Raw genomic sequence first — 18561 nt, forward strand, 5'->3', positions numbered from 1 at the left:
TGTTCAAAGGAATGCATATTTGCATTGGAAAATATGGTTTTCATAATTGTTTCATCAAAGAGATTTAGTAGAGACTATAGGTTAGGGGAAAAAGGAAGCCCTGGATTTGAATCATAATATGTTTTTCTTAGTTCTGGAGTCATTTGGGCCTGGAGGTTTTTATTGCTCTTTTCCTATTCTGTGAAAGTAAATTGGTGTAGGGATGTGTAAAGTGGCCTTGGTTCAATTCAAATTTTCAAATCAATTTGGGAAATGATTCAATTCAATGTGGATTTTCCAACTGATTCAGAAAAAGAGCATTTGTCCATGTGTAAATGACATTCCAATTAATGTCTCCAACCAAGTTAAGTTGATCAGATCATCTTCAAACTGAATCCCAAAATAAAATAGAGGTAGTCCTCAATTTACGATCACAATTGAGCCCAAAATTTCTGTTGCTAAATGAAACATTTATTGAGTTTTGCCCCATTTTATGACTTTTCTTGCCACAGTTGTTAAGTGAATCACTACAGTTGATAAATTAGTAACACAGTTGTTAAGTGAAACTTGTTTTCCTCATTGACTTTGCTTGTCAAAAGGTCACAAAAGGGGATCATATGATCTGGGGACACTGCAACCATCATAAATATGAGTCAGTTGACAAGCATCTGAATTTTGAACATGTGACCATGGGGATGCTGCAGTGGTCAATAGTATGAAAAGCAATCTTACTTTTTTCAGTGATGTTGTAACTTTGAATGTCATTAATGAACAGTTGTAAGTGGGGGACTAGCTGTATATATACTAACCTACTTTTTTATACCAGGTGAGCTCACCAGGCTTAATACCACCAGGAAACCTGACTATGTATTGAGCAGGTTACTTATCATTCAAGTCAACTTTCCTTTATGTTGAGCTCAGTTCTTAGTGGTGTCACATCCACATAGCTTCCATGGCAATTCCAATATGGAAGCGGGTTCCCATTGTATTCTTACGGGATCTTTCTCCAATAAGCCCAACCTCAACCCTGGGGTTTATTGTGATCCATCTAAACCTACCAAAACCCAACCCTACTTAGCTTCAGTCCAAATATTAAACTATCCCTGCAAAGCTATAAGCACACAGCAGCCAATGATCTTTCAACCCAGGCTCTTTAGTCCAATCTCTCTTAACCCTCTGCATCATCACCCTTCACGTTAAGTTAATCTGGACCACAGTGCAACACAACTTCCCTTCCCTTCCAATCTTCCTCCCTCGAGATGGTCTGCAGCTGTGGCAGAAGTAGAAGGAGGAACAGGCTGGCTGCACTCTCTGCCTGAGGGGGAGGAAGTGGGAGGGAAGACTGCTCATCCCAACCTCTGGGTCAGGAGATTAAAGAGGCAGCCTCCATTTAGACTCCAGGGTCTGCCACCCATTTGCTACCAGCCAGCTGAGTTGGCGCAAAATGACACATTTTTAGGAGGGCTCTTGAAAAGGGTGGAAGCAGGCCCCAAGCAGGAGAGATGTGGATGGTGAGCCATATGTTTAATTGCTCAGATTCTCCCTTTCTCTCCCCCTTTCTCCTTCGCCCTGGGCCATCAATCAGAGAGACTGGCTCTGGGAACTGGGACACCGAAAGCTGCCAGACGGTGGAAACCCTCTCTGCTCATACCAAGTGTCAGTGCAGACAGCTCTCGACCTTTGCCGTGGTTGCTCAGCTCCCCAAAGACCTGGTAAGTGGGGTTGAGGAAGCTAAGGGGATCTTGTGGGGCTAAGGAAGAACACTGGGTGGGCCCTGTCTCATGCTTTGAAGTGGCCACTGCCCAGGAAGAAAAAAAAGAGTTCGGATTTGAGGTTCTAGTAAAGGAGAAGAGAGGGTGGGGAGATAAGAGAGTCCTGATCCTGACCCTCAGCAGACCAGCAAGAAGTTCTGGAAACTGAATGGGAATAGCTCAGGAAATCCAGTTTGAAGATGGTTGTTGAATATTCTTTGATGGGACCAAGCTATGCAGATAGAGCTCAGAATGACTTTTGGTGTCTCTTCTCCCCATTTAATTCTGGGCATATTATATACGATCAGAAGAAGCTATGTTTAATTTATGTCCACTGTGAAATTGCAAGGACATTGAATTTCATTGGGATTGTCCATTCCACATAGATACTGAGACTTTCCCGTCCTCTTATCTTTGCAATCTGGGTTAAAAGAAATAGCGAAACAATAAAACTGATATGGTTGTGCGGTCTTGGCAATCAAGAATAGTATCTAAATGTGGGTGATCTGTTAATTCAAATCTCATTTCCCTGGGAATTATCTAGCTAGGCTTGGGCTGTTTCCCTTCTGTGATTTTGGCAGAATTGTGAGCATCCTCATAGCTTTGTGGCAATGCTTGCTGTTACGATTGTGCTATGATAATATTATGCAGAGTGGTTACACATTCTAAAGCACTAATATAAATATTAGATATTTATTAGTAGTATGTGGCATGCAATAATTGCTGTAGTTTCTACTAAGGATAGATAAATCTTCCGCATCCAATTTGTGACCCTCTTTTGGTTTGCTTATAAATTGATTCCACCACATTTCCATATTAATCTGCAATTTTAAAAACTTGTACCATAACTGCTATTAAATAGATATTTTAATACATATTTAATGCTCGTAAACTGCATTTTAAAGATATTATCCAAAGCATGTGCTGTTTCTTTTCATTTTTCTTGTAGCCAAGACTTAGTTTTGAGCTGTATGCTTTGAGCCCGCAAACTAAATGGGTCAGATGGTATTGAATTCCTAAGTATCATATGCCAAGACATTCCTCTGGTGGCTTCCTTCTGCACAGGGATGTATTCACACATACGCTTCATACCAGCTCAAAGTTAGATTGCCTTAGCTCTGCCTCCTCATTCCATTGCTCTCCTCTCCTCTCTCTCCCAAACATTTGCAGAATATATGGATTGAGCTCACCCAATATAATAAGCTAACATAATAATTATATAATTATAATCATATATATCATATAATTATTCCATAATTAATACTACAGATCAAATTGCACTCTGTAGCTATAGTTTTATACAGAGGTAGAAGGTTTGGAGCCCGATCTCTTATCAAGCCTGTTTTGGTTCTTCTAGCTTGGCTCGTTTTTGGTCAGTACCATTGGTGCAGCATCATACTGTGAGCGTGTCTTCCTTTGTACATGGAGTTCCTCCAACATCAGATGTCTCCTCTGCAATAGAGCAATATTTTCTTCTCTTCTTACAGGCTATGGATTCTGGCAGTTCTCCATCAGTCCCCCTCATGATTGGCTGTGCAGTTTCCTGTATGGCTTTGCTGACCTTGCTGGCAATCTATGCTGCATTTTGGAGGTATGTTGGCCCAAGAGCTATGGTTGGAAGAGGTAGGTTTGCAAAAAAGCCAACCATGGTTAATCGCAACATTAGGTGCAGATAGAAAGCATAGGGAGAATTGCATTTTAAGAGATGGAGATGGTTATTTTGTTGAAGCCAAAATAAAATACTCTATAGTACACTGAACAAACAGACTATCAAACTTAGCCCTTTTGATATTCTGGTCTTTTAGTTTTCACATTTGATGTTGAGAGTCTGCTAAAACATTTGGTGCCAATCCTGAAGACAGTGATTTTTTCTCCAACTTATCATTTTTATCCTCTGGTCTTTCAAGACTTCTATATTCAACAGCATGAGTTGAATATAGTAAATAATACAAAGTGGTCTGTAACAGGCGCAAATTGTTTGCAGCAATTTGAGCTAAGAATGTAATTAAAATTCAATTTTAATTTCATCCACAAAGGATGGTATTTTTGTTCCTGACTCCCACTTTTGAAAGTGTGAATCTATTCCACAATTGGGATCAAGAAGGTTCAGGCAGATGGAACAATTACTGAAGATTAAAGAAGAGTTTGGGAACTCCCCACAGAGGCTCTCTTAAAGCATTATCTGAACACCATGGGGGAATGTTCTCCTCTGAACTTGTCCCACAATTTCACCAAAGCCGGTGAAAGCTTTCCACCCTCAAAAACAAAACAGCTGCAGAGCCAGCACTCACCCACCCATAGAATTAACACCATACATGATTGTGGTGTGGGAGGAGTGTTGCTAAGTCTAAAAAAATAACCCTACAATTGTTGGGTGGCATTAAATCTTCCAGGAACACCAGGCAATGCATACATGAAATAATTTTCCCCCTCCTGCAACTTTAACCGTATGAAACCCATAGAGGTGGTACTTTGTCGCTATTTATTCAGATATCATTTAAACTTATGACAGCACAGAATAAGCACAGACTGGTCTTCATAATTGTGGCTGTCACATCATCTCCAGAGTCATAAGATTGTGATATAGATATTTGGTGGCTTGTAATCAGTGGTGGGATTCAGCCAGTTCACACCACTTCGGGAAAACCGGTTGTTAACTTTCTGAGCAGTTTGGCAAACTGGTTGTTGGAAGATATCATTAGGGCAGAGAACTGGTTGTTAAATTACTTGAATCCCACCACTGCTTGTAATTATGACACCACAGCATCCTGCAGTCCTGTGCAGCCCAGCTTCTAACAAGCAATGTCAGTGGAGAAGCTGGACAGAAATCACAAATGGTGCCCATGTGACATTGCACTTAACAATGGTGTGGGACACACTAAACAGTGATGAACAGAAGTACTAAAGCTGCTGTTGCTAAGCAGTGTGGTGATGTGGCATCATACATTACAACTGGCCTCAATTGCCATCATTAACTGGAGACCACCTGTATGAGCAGGGAGATAACCAGGTTAAAGCTAAGATAAAGCTAAAATAAGCTATGATAAGCTAAACTATAATAAACTAAGCTAAGCTAAACTAAGCCAAGCTAAATTAAAATAAGCTAAACTAAGATAAATTAAGCCAAGCTAAATTAAAATAAACTAAACTAAGCTAACTAAACTAAACTAAACTAAACTAAGCTAAACTAAGCTAAACTAAACTAAGATAAACTAAGATAAATTAAGCTAAACTAAGCTAAAATAAACTAAGATACAATAATCTAATCTAATCTAATCTAATCTAATCTATGCAAGTAATCCTTGATTTAACAACAGTTCACTTAGTGATTTTTTGAAGTTACAACACACTGAAAACATTGATTTATGACCATTTTCACACTTACAGCCATTGCAGCATCCCCATGGTCACATGATCAAAATTCAAGGCTTGGCAACTGACTCAGATTTATGATTGTTGCAGTATCCCGAGGGATCATGTGATCATCTTTTGCAAATATCTAACAAGCAAAGTCAATGGAGAAGCCAGACTCACCTAACAACTGTGTTACTGATTTAACAGCTGCAGTAATTCACTGAACAACTGTTCCAAGACAGGTTGTAAAACGGAGCCAAATTCACTTAACAACTGTCTTAACTTAGCAACATACATTTTGGGCCCAATTGTGGTTATAAGTCAGAGTCTACTGTATTGCCATTTTTCTATGTACACAATCGTACACATTAAAATGAAATTCTGATGCTCAATCCCAAAAGAAGAAATATACCATGTTTCCCCGAAAATAAGACCCTGTCTTATATTTTTTTGAACCCTGAAATAAGTGCTTAGCCTTATTGCCATGTGCTCAAGAGCCCGATTGAGCTTATTATCAGGGGATGTATTATTTTCGGGAAAACAGGGTATATACATACCCATATATACATATACACATATACTACACACACACACACACACACACACACACACACACACACACACACACACACACACTAATCACAGTCCATTTTGAATACATAGCAGAAAAAAGAGTTTTGAGAATTAACAAGGTTGATGCTATATGGTATAAAGCTATTACAAAATCTAGGTCTTCTGCTTCGGATAGCACGAAGCCTCTTCCCAGAAGGTAACAAAGAAAGCTGGTCATGAAAAGGATTTATAGCATCCCAGACATTACTATGGATCCTGCTCTAGCAGCACTTATAGGCCATGTCCTGGAACTAAATAAACTTCCAAGGTTCAGATATGTTAAAAAGACTCCCTCACTTGTTCTTTTGTTTTCTAGGTTTATCAAATCTGAACGTTCCATCATTCTTCTGAATTTTTGTCTCTCTATTTTGGCCTCCAATGTGTTGATCTTGGTGGGACAGTCCCAGATGCTCAGTAAGGTGAGAAAAATAATTTCCTTCCAAAAAGGAGGACATATGATGGCTTCTGTCATACTTTTGTGTTTAATCATACTCTGCTTCAAAATTATTCTTATGGGTTTTCATTATTGGACACCTTTTTGGTGGAAATCAGAAAATAATAGAGCAAATTGGAATCTAGAATGAATTAACTTCCAAAATGTGCTAGATTTTGCCTTCTAATTTAGGCAATGATGGTGCTTAATTAAAAATGAGAGCATTTCCGCAGTTATCAGTTTACCTTCCTGGTTGTTTTCTTGTCAATCAAGGATTTGGCAGGGCATTGAGGAAGGCAGATTTTTGTTTTTCTGAAGCTATGTGAGTTATTGTGGACTATAATGCATTCAGAAAGGACATGTTCCATTGTGTAGTTTCAAACCTAAATGTCTTAGAGTTGTACAGTGCTTCAGACCCAAAGGTGTTGGGCAATCAAAGAAATGATTATGGCTGCTTTAAATACCTGCTTGAATAGAAAGTAATAATTAAGTTTTCTAAGAAATTAAAAAGTAAAATAATAAAAAATAAAAAAGAATGAAAAGAAAAAGACATAGAATTATGCTTTCCACCCTTCTTTCTATCAAGCAATTATTATCTTAAGCCTTTGTGCCTTTTTATACACACACACACACACACACACACACACACACACACTCCTGCTATATATAAATATTAATGCACATGTTAATATTGATTTTAATCTAAACTATAGAATGAAGAATTGGAATACAGCGTTTTGGAGTATCAATAGGTCCAGGTATTAACAAATTTAAAATAGGCTTCTTACAATTAAAAAAAAAAAGAAATTAATTCATCAGAAAATACAATTTTGTACTTATTGAACTGCTCAAAGAATGCTTAAAAAGGGAGGATATTTTGATACTGGATTTGTTATAAAAAGTTTAAAGGTTCTTTAACAGATCCAGGGTATGGATTCACTAACCTGTTTTTTAAAGTTCTCTGTGTTAGAATTTTTTTTAAAAAAATGTTGATGTGTTCTAGATTTTTTGATAAGCTTAAAGGTTTAATTAACTTTCTGTTTTAGTTCATACGTAGATCTTTTCTCTGCTATTTTTGCTTTTCTTGTGTTTTTTCATGTTTAGTTCATTTTAATAATTATAAAATATCAAGATATTCTTTTTTGCTGTACAATCATTTTTTCTCCTCTATTGGAGATGTAGGAAGGGATTTTTTTTGTAAGTAAAACTCAAAAAGAAGAAAAAAGAGCTGCAAATGAGTACTAGTGTGCCTATGTGTTCCAAAACCCTTTTGGAAAAAAACACAAATCTGAAATGCCATTATATATGCATGCTTTTTTAAAAAACTGTGCTAAATAGGTCAACCCCCATTTCTGAGAATCAAGATTACCCCTTTATCCTACTTCTTGTTTTCCTTCTCCTCTCAACATTTCCATCCCAACTTCTGTAGTGCAATCAATTTCAATCTTTTAGGACCAGTAATAGTAGATGTACCACTTTCCCGTGGCTTTTTTCTCTATTCCACTTGGTTACAAAGATTTGGAAATCTGCAACAACTCCTTCGCTAAAGAGCTGGGGAAATGTTAAGTGTTCACCCAAGGCAAGAAATAGTCCTACTTTGCTAAGTTTCACCTATGGGGAGAAGAACTAAAACTTCCTTCCATTTGCTGTGATAATTTTGGTCCTGAGCACACCATAACTACCAACTCTTCTTCCTAATTCTGTCAGGTTAATCTGACACAGGAAGACCAAACTCTGTTGAAGCAGCTCTTTTGACATACCATCATTCCCTGACTGCCCTGTAGCTAGCTAGTGAGTTAATTGTAGTTGTTGTTCAGTTGCTAAGTCATGTCCAATTCTTCACAATCCCATGGCTGTAGCACACCAGGTCACCCTGTCCTCCACTGTCTCCCAGAATTTGCCCAAATTCACGTTCATTGCATCAACAACACTATCTAATCATCTCGTCCTCTGCCTTCTTTTCCTTTTGCCTTCCATCTTTCCGAACATCAGAGTGTTTTTGCAAAGAGTCCTCTCTTCTCAGTTGAGGACCAAAGTATTTGAGCTTCATCTTCAGTATCTGTCCTTCTAAAGAACAGTCAAGGCTGATTTCCTTTAGGATTGACTGATTTTATCTCCTTGCAGTCCAAGGCAGGGGTGAAATGTTCCCAGTTTTAATTGGATCTGGTGATCTGGTAGCAATTGTGGCTGGTGGTTTGGCGATCCAGTAGTGATGACCACCCAGGTAAAACCTGGTTAAAACCAGGAAGTAATGTGTTTTTTACCTTCTGTGCATGCACAGAATGTTTTGCGCATGCACAGAAGGTCTGCACACACATGTGACACACGTGCTGGGAGGGGCGTGTGCACTTCTGAACCAGTAAAGAAGGTAAGTAGATTTCACCCCTGGTCCAAGGGATTGTCAAGAATCTTCTCCAACACCAACCTAATTAGTTAGTAAACTTATATGCTGCCCCTCTCACCTAGAGGCTAAACCCTTAAAACAATAAGTAATAACACTAAAATTGGTTTAAAATTAACAAGATGGGAAGGAAAGGAGAAGGATGCACATGGGGAGGAGAAGGCATCTTATTTAAGTCCATTAGCCATCTTTGAGAATGATGTGCCTCTACTGGGGCCTCAGGCCAACTGGTGAAGCCAGGTCTTCTGTCCTTTTGTAAAGCCAAAAGAGTGGATGTGGACCTCAAGGAGCATCATGTTCCAAAGGACAGGAGCCACATCAGAAAATACTCCTTTCTTTGATCGCACCAGCCAGAATTCCTTGATGTACAGGTTCCACAGCATGCCCTTTCTGCCAGCATGGTGGGGCAGATCAATCCCATTGGGGTGAGATGGTTCCACAGATAGCCTGGACCCATTTTTTCTTGAACCAGAGAAAGCCCATTGTAAGCACAAAAGAAGCAATGGGTGTACCACCACAGCAAGTGGGAATGATCTTGGATAGGCCAAATTTGTCTTGCTAAGGACATTCCTGTCAAATTGAAAGCATCGCCACATTTGAGCAGGGGCTGGAAATAAACAAAGGGGTTGGTTATTCTGGGTTGTTGCCCCTATTGTGTGGAAGTGAGAGTTTTGCTGGTGTCAAAACTTTGCTGTAGGGGAATGACAGCTTTTATAGAGCTGCTTTACCAGTTTGGCCCATCAAAATAGACCACCCGCAGAACCATTCTTTCTTCTCAGATTCCTGCAGAATCTGTTTGAAAAGAGAAGAAAAGGCCGGAAAAAATAAAATGAAATAAAATAAAACAAGTGTTCTGGGGATGAGATATGTTCTATTGTACTGCTGCAGTCTCTTTACAAAAGTCCATTTATAGCTGATGAAGTGGGAGAATGGTGGGAGAATGGAAAGCAATTTACACCCAGCAGCTGGTGCATTTTTGAAACAAGGTATGCGTGGCCCATCCAGTGGGAGCCAGCTTTGATCTTTCCAAACACTGATAATGATGTGTATGTGCAAGGGAGGGAGGGAGAGAAGAGAGAGAGAAAAGGAAGACAGATAAGAGAGGAGAGAAGGAGAGAAAAAGGATACTACAGGCATTTATGCGGACTTGATTCTCTTTGCTGATTCAGTGAGACATTTTGACCAGATCTGCATATTCTGATGCCACCAAAGAGATCTCCTGTCATAGAATAGATAATGATACAAAGCAAAGGCAAGACATTTGTGGTTGAAATCTTACTTCACCCACATATTTACCAGAGAATCAATACCTGTGGCTTGGATTCACACATTGCAAAAAATAATAGACCCTGGAATTGTGTAAGGAAAAAAATGGTTCTGTTGCTTTTGAAGATTTCTTTCCATTTGTCTTCCTCCTTGGACTCCAAGTTGGTCTACTGAAGCAGGGAGCTTCAGGAAAGAATCAGCACATGACTAGTGGATATCTCCCAGGCTTATGATCCCAACTTGGCTTTGGTTTAATACTTCCTCGATGGACACATTCATGTGGTGAATGCATTTTATGTCCCTCTCATATGCAATAATAGGGAGGATGGATTTGAGCCCAATGTGTCCTTTTGCCACCTTGTCCATCTATCCAAAAACCTAATCAAAGCCTTGATTGATTAAAGCCAGAGGAGATGCAGCCATTTTGCAACCTGCGAGGGAAAACAGGGTGGATTGTTTCCAAGGTTTGAGATTCAGCTCAATGATGTCTCGAGGGCCTGCTCTTAAATTCAATAAATGTCAATCTGCAAACAAACAACAGCTAGAGCTCAGAATCATGCTTCGGGAGTTATATATACCATATATACATGGTGCAAGAAACCATTTCCACAATGCCCAGAGTTCTCTTTCATAGTAGGAATAACCTCTCTCACTTGGCATTCCTTTTTAAGGAGTGCCAGAGACACACCCTCCAATTGCAGCAGATTTGCAAAATAACTTTTGTTTTCTTGCCATCCTTCTCTAATCCATTTTCCTTCCTGCCTTTTGCTCTCAGTGGCCATCAGCTTCAGTGAATCCACTCGGTTGCTGCAGTGATTCATTTATTTGATTTTCTAGATCAGTGGTTCTCAACCTGTTCTTCACCACAGATCCCTTTTAAATAGCAATAACAGTTAGACTTATATACCACTTCACAGTGCTTTACAGCTGTTTACAGAGTCAGCCTATTGCCCCCAACAATCTGGCTCCTCATTTTACCCACCTCAGAAGGATGGAAGGCTGAATCAACTTTGAACCGGTGAGATTCGAACTGCCAAATTGTAGGCAGTCAGCAGTTAACAGCAGTAGCCTGCAGTACTGCATTCTAACCACTGTGCCACCACAGCTCTTACCTAGCTCATACAGTTGCCGGGAAATACCTTTTGTAGCCACAAACCACCAAGACTTAACTCAAGATGTAAATTGCAACATTTCTTCAAGCCTTCGCAGCCCCCCATGATGACATCACAGCCCCGAAGGGGTCTGGAGACCACAGATTGAGAATCACTCTTCTAGATGATGTCACAGCTGTGCTGCTGAAATAATGATGAGGTTGTGGGCTAGGGAGAGAACTTGCTTTTAATTACAATCAGAGATCAGAAACAAGGAGAAAAAAATGTAGCTAGAGTAATGAATACCAAGCAAAACTGAAAAGAAAAAAAAGAAAAACATTGCTCAGATCATAGTTATGGCTGCTGTATGAAACCTATCATGTGTGATAGAAGTGTTCTTCTATGATAAAATATTAAGACAAGGTTGATCAGATGGGCCTCAGAATTTCATAGAGGAAAGATGCATTGCCCTCTAATATACAACAGCCTTCCCTGTAGTATGTGTCCTCTAGATATTTGCAGCTGCACTTGCCAGAACTCCCTCATAGGATGGACATCATCTGGGAATTGACTGGGGTTGCAGGAAGCTAAACAAATGGTAAGCTTGAGACAGGAAGTTCCTGTCTTAAAAGTTCTGACTTGACTATAAACTCAAATTTGGCCTTTGCTAACCAGTTAGGAAATAGGGCCAGTTAGAATAGGAAAACATGTCTTACAGGATGAGCAGTACTGCACCATAGATTTGCACTGCATTAAATGTGTAATAAACAGATTCTTCAACTTATGACTGGTCACTTAGGGACCGTTCAAAATTACAATGGACCTCCCCAAGGATACTTATGACTCAGTCCTGGGGGGAAAAAAGCTACCTGCAGTCATATGACTTCATTATGGAGGGCTGGCAACCAGCCTGCAATTATGGCCATTTGCAGCATTGTGGTCATTTTATGACATTTCTGGAAAAAGAAAAAATGTTTACCGGTAATTTCAATTTCTGGCCAAACCAGCCTATAATGAGCAATTGTTTCACTTGACAATCTCTGCAAAAAAAAGGTCATAGAATTGGGTTGTTCATGTGGGTGATATATTTTACAATCCTCATGACCTATGACCATAATAAGAAGGCTCCAGTATGGTCCTAAATCAAGGACTACTTGTAAAGATTAATTGATATTATCAGTATGAATAGTATCGTTACTGTTATTAAATAGATTTCCTCCCATGGCAAGATGCATATTTTGTAGGAAATGCATAGGGCCCTGCAGGAAAGACAAGAGGAATGGGTGACAAAAATGTGTGTTGCAAGACACCACAACCCAGCGCAAGCTATACCTTTTCATACTTATGCCGCACAAGCCATGCTTTGTTAATTTGCTGTTCTCATCATTAGGCATAGAAGCCTGTGAGCTAGTGATATGATGAAGGCTTATGATGAAGGCTCTCTTCCTCTTCATCCAGTTGATGCCTGTTTTCTTCTTCCTCCAGGCCATCTGCACCATGACAGCTGCCTTCCTCCATTTCTTCTTCCTCTCTTCCTTCTGTTGGGTACTGACCGAGGCTTGGCAATCTTACTTGGCTGTCATTGGCAGAATCCGAACTCGGCTAGTTCGTAAACGCTTCCTGTGCCTCGGATGGGGTAAGATAGACATTCTCATTCTCATCTAGAATTTTATTTTATTTTATGTATCAAATTTATTTGCTACCCATTTCATGGTTCAAGTGACTCTTGAGTGGCCTGATTGCCCTTGGTTCATGACTGGATGGTTGAATTTGCACAATATGTTTAACCAGATCAACAAAAGGCATAGCAGCTGCATTCTCACATTAGGCGAAGCTTAGTTAGCCGTACTTTATTTTGGGACGTTTTAGCATGTTATGTGAATCAGGACCCAAGTTAACTTTGGGTTTATGAAAATGAGTCTAATTTAAGAACCTTTTTAGGAAGTTAGGAAGTCCAAAATTAGAGTAAAAAAGTACTGCTTGGCCTCTGCTTCAAGATCTCCAACTGCTGCTCTTTGACTGGTTAAACTGGCAAACTGTTCTGTCATTAACTATTCTGTTTCTATCTTTTGAAATAGATTATATTTCAAAATAGAATCATGAAAGGCTGCCAAAGCAATTCCCAGATACTCAGAGTAATTAAGGCAGAGTTACTATGAGTCTCTTTCTCACACTTCCCTCTTTCCTGGGCAAAGCAAATTTTTCTGTATGGATCCCACTCCCATAATTATCCTTCTCTGTCCTCTCTATTCTGGGAATCTTCCTAGACATTCCATCTCTCCCTCCCTCCCTCTGTGTGCTTGTATTTGTGTATGCACGTGTATGCATATACACATACACAATCAATTCTTGCCACTTAATGACATTTCCCCATTTTTGGCAAAACATATTTTAAGATTTCAACACTGTCCCCTGAAAATTCTCACAATTTCTTGGGCAGTCTTACAATGTCCTAAAACACTTTATGTCTATTTCTTTCCTGCCCAGGTCTGCCAGCCTTGGTAGTTGCAGTTTCAGTTGGCTTCACTCGGACTAAAGGATACGGAACAGCCAGCTAGTAGGTTTTGCCGGGATAGAAGGATTGGAGCGTGGGGCAGATTAGAAACTAATGCAGTGTTCAATAGTTACTCCACTTCCATTGCTTGTCAATTCCATGAGGGTGAGGGTGAGAAGGGACTTCAAGGTACAGAGATCCATCTTGGAAAGTGCCCCAAATCAAATATTATCTGATAAGGATTGGAGAGATGGGAGGTCACCTTACTGGTCAATGTCCAACGAGCCTCATTTTCCTTTTCTGATTTTAAATAACACCCTTTCATATCTTTGCATTGAACTATTACTTATTGCCTCCATCTTCATTTTTGATAACTTGGCCAGGCAGTTTTTAGATCCCATCAATGGCTCTTCTGATCACCCTAAGATCCTTTTGATCATTTCAAGATTCACCATTAAAGGTACAGGGAGATGGATCTCTTCTTTAGAGGAGATGGGACTAAGGCAAGATGGGTTGGTCATGTGGGGAATCATCAGATATTCGTTGGATGCTTGTTCCTGCCCTTGTTTCGTTTTGAAATGGTGAGTTTTTCTTTTCTCTCCAGCTGCTGGCTGTCCCTTGAAGGAGGATTGCTGTATGCTTTTGTTGGTCCTGCTGCTGTGATTGTTCTGGTAAGATACTTTTCTAGGGCACCAATGATCTGACTTGGGTGGATGCCATTCTTTCCCATTGGTGGGGTTTCCATTTCATTGACTTTGTTGTGAACAGTCAGGAACCTATAAAGGCTCTTAAAACTTAAAATTACACTTTTTGACTGGAGTTGATGGAAAAAATAGAGAGCGATAGAAAGAGGAGGGCAGGAAATTAAAGTCCAAACTATCCAGCCCACTCTTGATGATATCCCTAACTTTTCCCATTGGTGCTGGGGTTTTTCCCTCTACCTAGACATTTCTTAAGCAAGTGAGGATGGGAGCCAGGATGGAAGGCCTCACATCTTCTGAGGAATAAGAGGGACTGTTTGGATTGGTAGAGGAAAAACAACCCTCCTTGTGGAGTTTAGTGGCCACCAAAAATTGCATAAAGAGCCAGTCATGCTAAAGAGTGGAATTTGTCCCACTTCCTCAGCTTTTGAGAGAGAAAAAAGATGTGATATGATCACTACATCGTAGGTTTTGTCCAAATTGGATTCAGAAGGAGAGGAACCTTCTGTTTTCATTTCCATCCCTGGAAACTGTAATCAAAGCTGTTAGACACAAACACAGTGTGGATAATTTACTTTTGAATTATCTAGTGTGCCATATGAACCCTTATTACTAGTGCTTATTCAACAGACCAAACTAAACGTACTTTAGCCCTATGCCTCATTGAGCCAGGATCTCACTGAACTCTGTGCTTCTCTAGCTTAATCTGCTTTTCAGTATAAAAATGACACCACTTGTCTGAGATAAAATTACAAGTTTGAAAAGGGCTGTAATATTCCCAGTACAGATATCTTAAAGAATGATAAAATGTGTCGTAAAAATTAATGAGAACCGAGATATAAAAGCCAACATTAATACAACTAAATCCAGCTGTTCTAGTTAAGTTTATTTCTTGTGAAAATCCTTCCTTCTTTCTTTCTCCTTTCCTCCCTGCCATCCTTCCTTCCTTCCTCTCAAAGTTCTTGAGAACTTAATTAGAATTTCTTATTGAACTTTTTTTTTAAAAAAAATATTTTGTTATTAGAGGTGGTAGGGGAGAACTTCCTATAATGAGTTCATCAGAGTCAACTTATTGAGGAGATGGGCATCATATAAATTTAATAAATAAAAATAAATAAATAATGTATTTACTTACTAAATGGTGAAGCCACAGAGACTGCAGACATCAAGAGAGATAATGGTGTAATGAAAAGCAGGATATTCACACACATATCTTGCCTTCCTGATTATTCAGAAAGTATGGTGAAGAACGGTGAAGAATGACAAACAATGGTGAATCTCACTGATATTGTCTTCTTGTTTGAAAGCAATGTCAGGAAACAAATCCTCTGTTTCTCAAATGGAATCGGCATACCTTTTTAATAGTTGGTATACCGATTTTCCTTTATTGTGGAGTGTTGGTTTTTATGTTGTTACGGTCACTTGATCATCAGTTCTATATTTTAGAGCCAGAGTGTCCAATTTTGGCAACTTTAACACCCATGGACTTCAATTCCCAATAGCTGGCTGCGGAATTCTGGGAGCTGAGGTCCACTGATCTTAAAACTGCCATGATTGGATACCCCTGAAAATTTAGAGCAAATCATGCTTTAGAAAGGAAAAAGTTCCTGATCACTGTTTATCACAAATTTCTCTCCTATCCAGGTCAACATGCTGATTGGGATCATCGTATTTAACAAGCTGATGTCTCGAGATGGCATCTCAGATAAGTCCAAAAAGCAGCGAGCTGGGTACGTCTCTGTGCGGTCTCAGCACCGACCTATGGAGATAGAGATGCACTTTTAAGCAAGTTTCCATCTTGGGTTCCCAGTAGCAACCATGTTTCCTCCCACCCTCTCTTGCCTAACCAATTGAAGGCACCAGGAGAGAGAGAAAGAAAAAGGAAGAGGAGGGAAGAGAATAGAAAGTATTTTAGGCACCCCCTTGAACTGGATTCTTTCATTATAACTGGGGAACAGATATGTTCAGGCAGTCCTTAATTTACAACCACAGTTGAGATCACAGTTTCCGTTGTCCTGCAAGGCAGTTTATTAAGCATATTGCACTCTCTTTTATAATCTTTTTCTCTGTGGTTGTTAAGGGAACCATTGCAGAAGTTGAGTGAATCATGGTCATTAAGCGAGTTCAGCTTCTCAGTTGACTTTGCTTATCAGAAACTAACTGGAAGGTCACAAATGGAAATCACATGACCCGAGGATGGGGCAATTGTTGTAAAAAAGATGCCAGTTGCCAAGTGCCCAAATTTTGGCCATGTGACTGTGGGGATGCTGCGATGTTTGTAAGTGCAAGAACGGTTGTAAGTCACTTTTTTTCCCCAGCCTCTTTGTAACTTCAAATGGTCACTAAACATATGGTTGTAAGTCAAGGACTACCTATATACAAAACCAGTTGGACTGAGTAGAAACCAGCCCCTCCCCCAAAATAAATTCCTTATAAATCTCATTTTAGTTGAATTCTGGTACCAACTTATAGGGGTCCGAGGCCTTCTCCAAAGCCTCCAAGACTTTGTTCAGCTTTTTGAAATACTGAAATACTGGAAATAATATTTTTAGCCTTCAGTGACACTTTGACAAATGTATTCCTAAGAGGATTCTTGGAAGTCAGTTTGTATTTTTGATTTAGGTAAAATTCAGTGGGGTCTGAAGGGAGGAACTTTGCCTGACAGTGAAAAATCAATATACTTAACACATCTTGTCCTATTATCTCCAAATTTGGGGCTAAAATCAAGAGGACAGTCAATAGCCAGCATTGATTGCTGCATGTTAAAGAAGCATATGTCCTTCTGGGGTATGTCTCCAGTATTTGGTATTTATGAACAACAGGAATTAGACATTTTAAGCTTGGGGCTGGATGAAGATTTATTATATTAGGTCTAGAATAGAACTGTGCTTGGCAGTGGAAGATCAATATATTTAGCATATCTTTTACGTGTGCCTATGTAGAGACAGAAAATGCAATGCAATTTTTTCTTAACTCTTGCAGGTAATATGCAGTACCTCTGAAAGAAAACAGTTTTTTTGAATGCAGGTAGTCCTCCACTGTATTGGAGCCTGCCCATTTACGGTTGTAAAGAGGATCACATTCCATTTTTATAATAGTTTTTTGCAGTGGTCATTAAGTTTTTTGCAGTGGTCATAGAGCAAATGTTGCATTTATAAAACCAACCAGTTGTTCGCTATGGGCTGTTTTTGCCGAGAACAGGAAGTAATTGTCAGTTTTCAGCAAAAACATCATAAAACACAGTCACATGACCCTGGGACCCTGCAAATACTGTAAATGTGTTCTGGTTGCTGAGCACCAGATGTAGTCATATGACCACAGGGGGTGTATGTCTATTGGAACTTTGGAACCAGGCCATAAGTACCTTGAGGGGTACTCATTGTGACTTCTGAACAGTCACTAAATGGCCAGTTGTAAGTCAAGGACTACCTGTAGGAAAACATGCTTAAAAATGTTTTGGTGACCCACATACCTCTCATTGCCTGCCAGATTTGGGTTAGTGCCATTTTGGTAGGAAAAACATGAAAGGTGCCATTATAAAGACAGTCACCTTAGCAATAGATCCCCCCAGAAAACCTTATTTTTCATTTATAGTTCAAATAAGATTATAAGATTTCAAATAAGGATGTGCCGTGATGGTGCAGTGGTTAGAATGCAGTACTGAAAACTAACTCACTGATCACTGCCAGGAGTTTGATCCTGACTGACTCAAGGTTGACTCAGCCTTCCATCTTTCCAAGGGTGGTAAAATGAGTTGGGGGCAATAGGATGACTCTGTAAACTGCTTAGAGTGGGCTGCAAAGCACTATGAAGCAGTATATAAATCTAAGGGCTATCGTTATTATGGGTAGATGAGTTAACATGCAGATCCCTTTTTTTCAAGTGAAAGCCATGTCATTTTCAGATGTTTGCAATCCCTCTGTGTAACTGGCATCCCTTTCTTGAATTGTTCATGAGATTATCGTCCTCAATTTTTGAAAGAGTCAGTAAGTGAATTATCCTGGAGGAAGCAGAAAAAAGTACCATGTACCGGAGGACTCCTAAAATCAGAGGCCCTCCTTGATGGAAATGCCCCACTGAATATGACTTTCAGTTTGCCACCATGATGTCACTTTTATGGGGGGAAAAAACCCAAGAGCTAAGAATAAATAACGTTTATTGAAAAAACATTAGAAAGTATAAATCAAAAGAGTGTTGGCATCAGCTGGCATTCAATAACTAGTCCTATTTACAAAACCGAAGTTCAAACCTTCTTGATGTTCATGTTCCTTCCTGTCCTACATAACAGATCGCTTGGGCCCCCCTTTTTTGAGCTAGTTGGCGTGCTTCCATCTGTGCTCTGCACAGTCTTCAGATTTGCTTTTCTCTTATTTCTCACTGACTGTGAGATGCAACTCTCACAGGAGCACATGTGAAGTTGTTTATGCACTGGGGATTCCAAGTTTAGATGTTAGCTTGGAATTGTTGGTAGGTACCTCA

At 39.6% G+C, this 18561-nt stretch overlaps 1 protein-coding gene across 1 annotated transcript in view; it reads left to right on the forward strand.

Annotated features, from left to right (window-relative positions):
* Positions 1-18561, forward strand: part of ADGRB2 (adhesion G protein-coupled receptor B2) — a 396525-nt gene that overhangs the window by 343225 nt on the left and 34739 nt on the right. Inside the window, exons 17-23 of the mRNA XM_058195850.1 lie at positions 1565-1691; positions 3218-3321; positions 6013-6115; positions 12373-12523; positions 13375-13444; positions 13986-14052; positions 15727-15812. Coding sequence (XP_058051833.1) covers positions 1565-1691; positions 3218-3321; positions 6013-6115; positions 12373-12523; positions 13375-13444; positions 13986-14052; positions 15727-15812 — 708 coding nt within the window. The remainder of the gene's footprint in view (positions 1-1564; positions 1692-3217; positions 3322-6012; positions 6116-12372; positions 12524-13374; positions 13445-13985; positions 14053-15726; positions 15813-18561) is intronic.

This window comes from Ahaetulla prasina, chromosome 10 (assembly GCF_028640845.1).
Source record: "Ahaetulla prasina isolate Xishuangbanna chromosome 10, ASM2864084v1, whole genome shotgun sequence".
In the NCBI taxonomy this organism is placed as follows: Eukaryota; Metazoa; Chordata; class Lepidosauria; order Squamata; family Colubridae; genus Ahaetulla; species Ahaetulla prasina.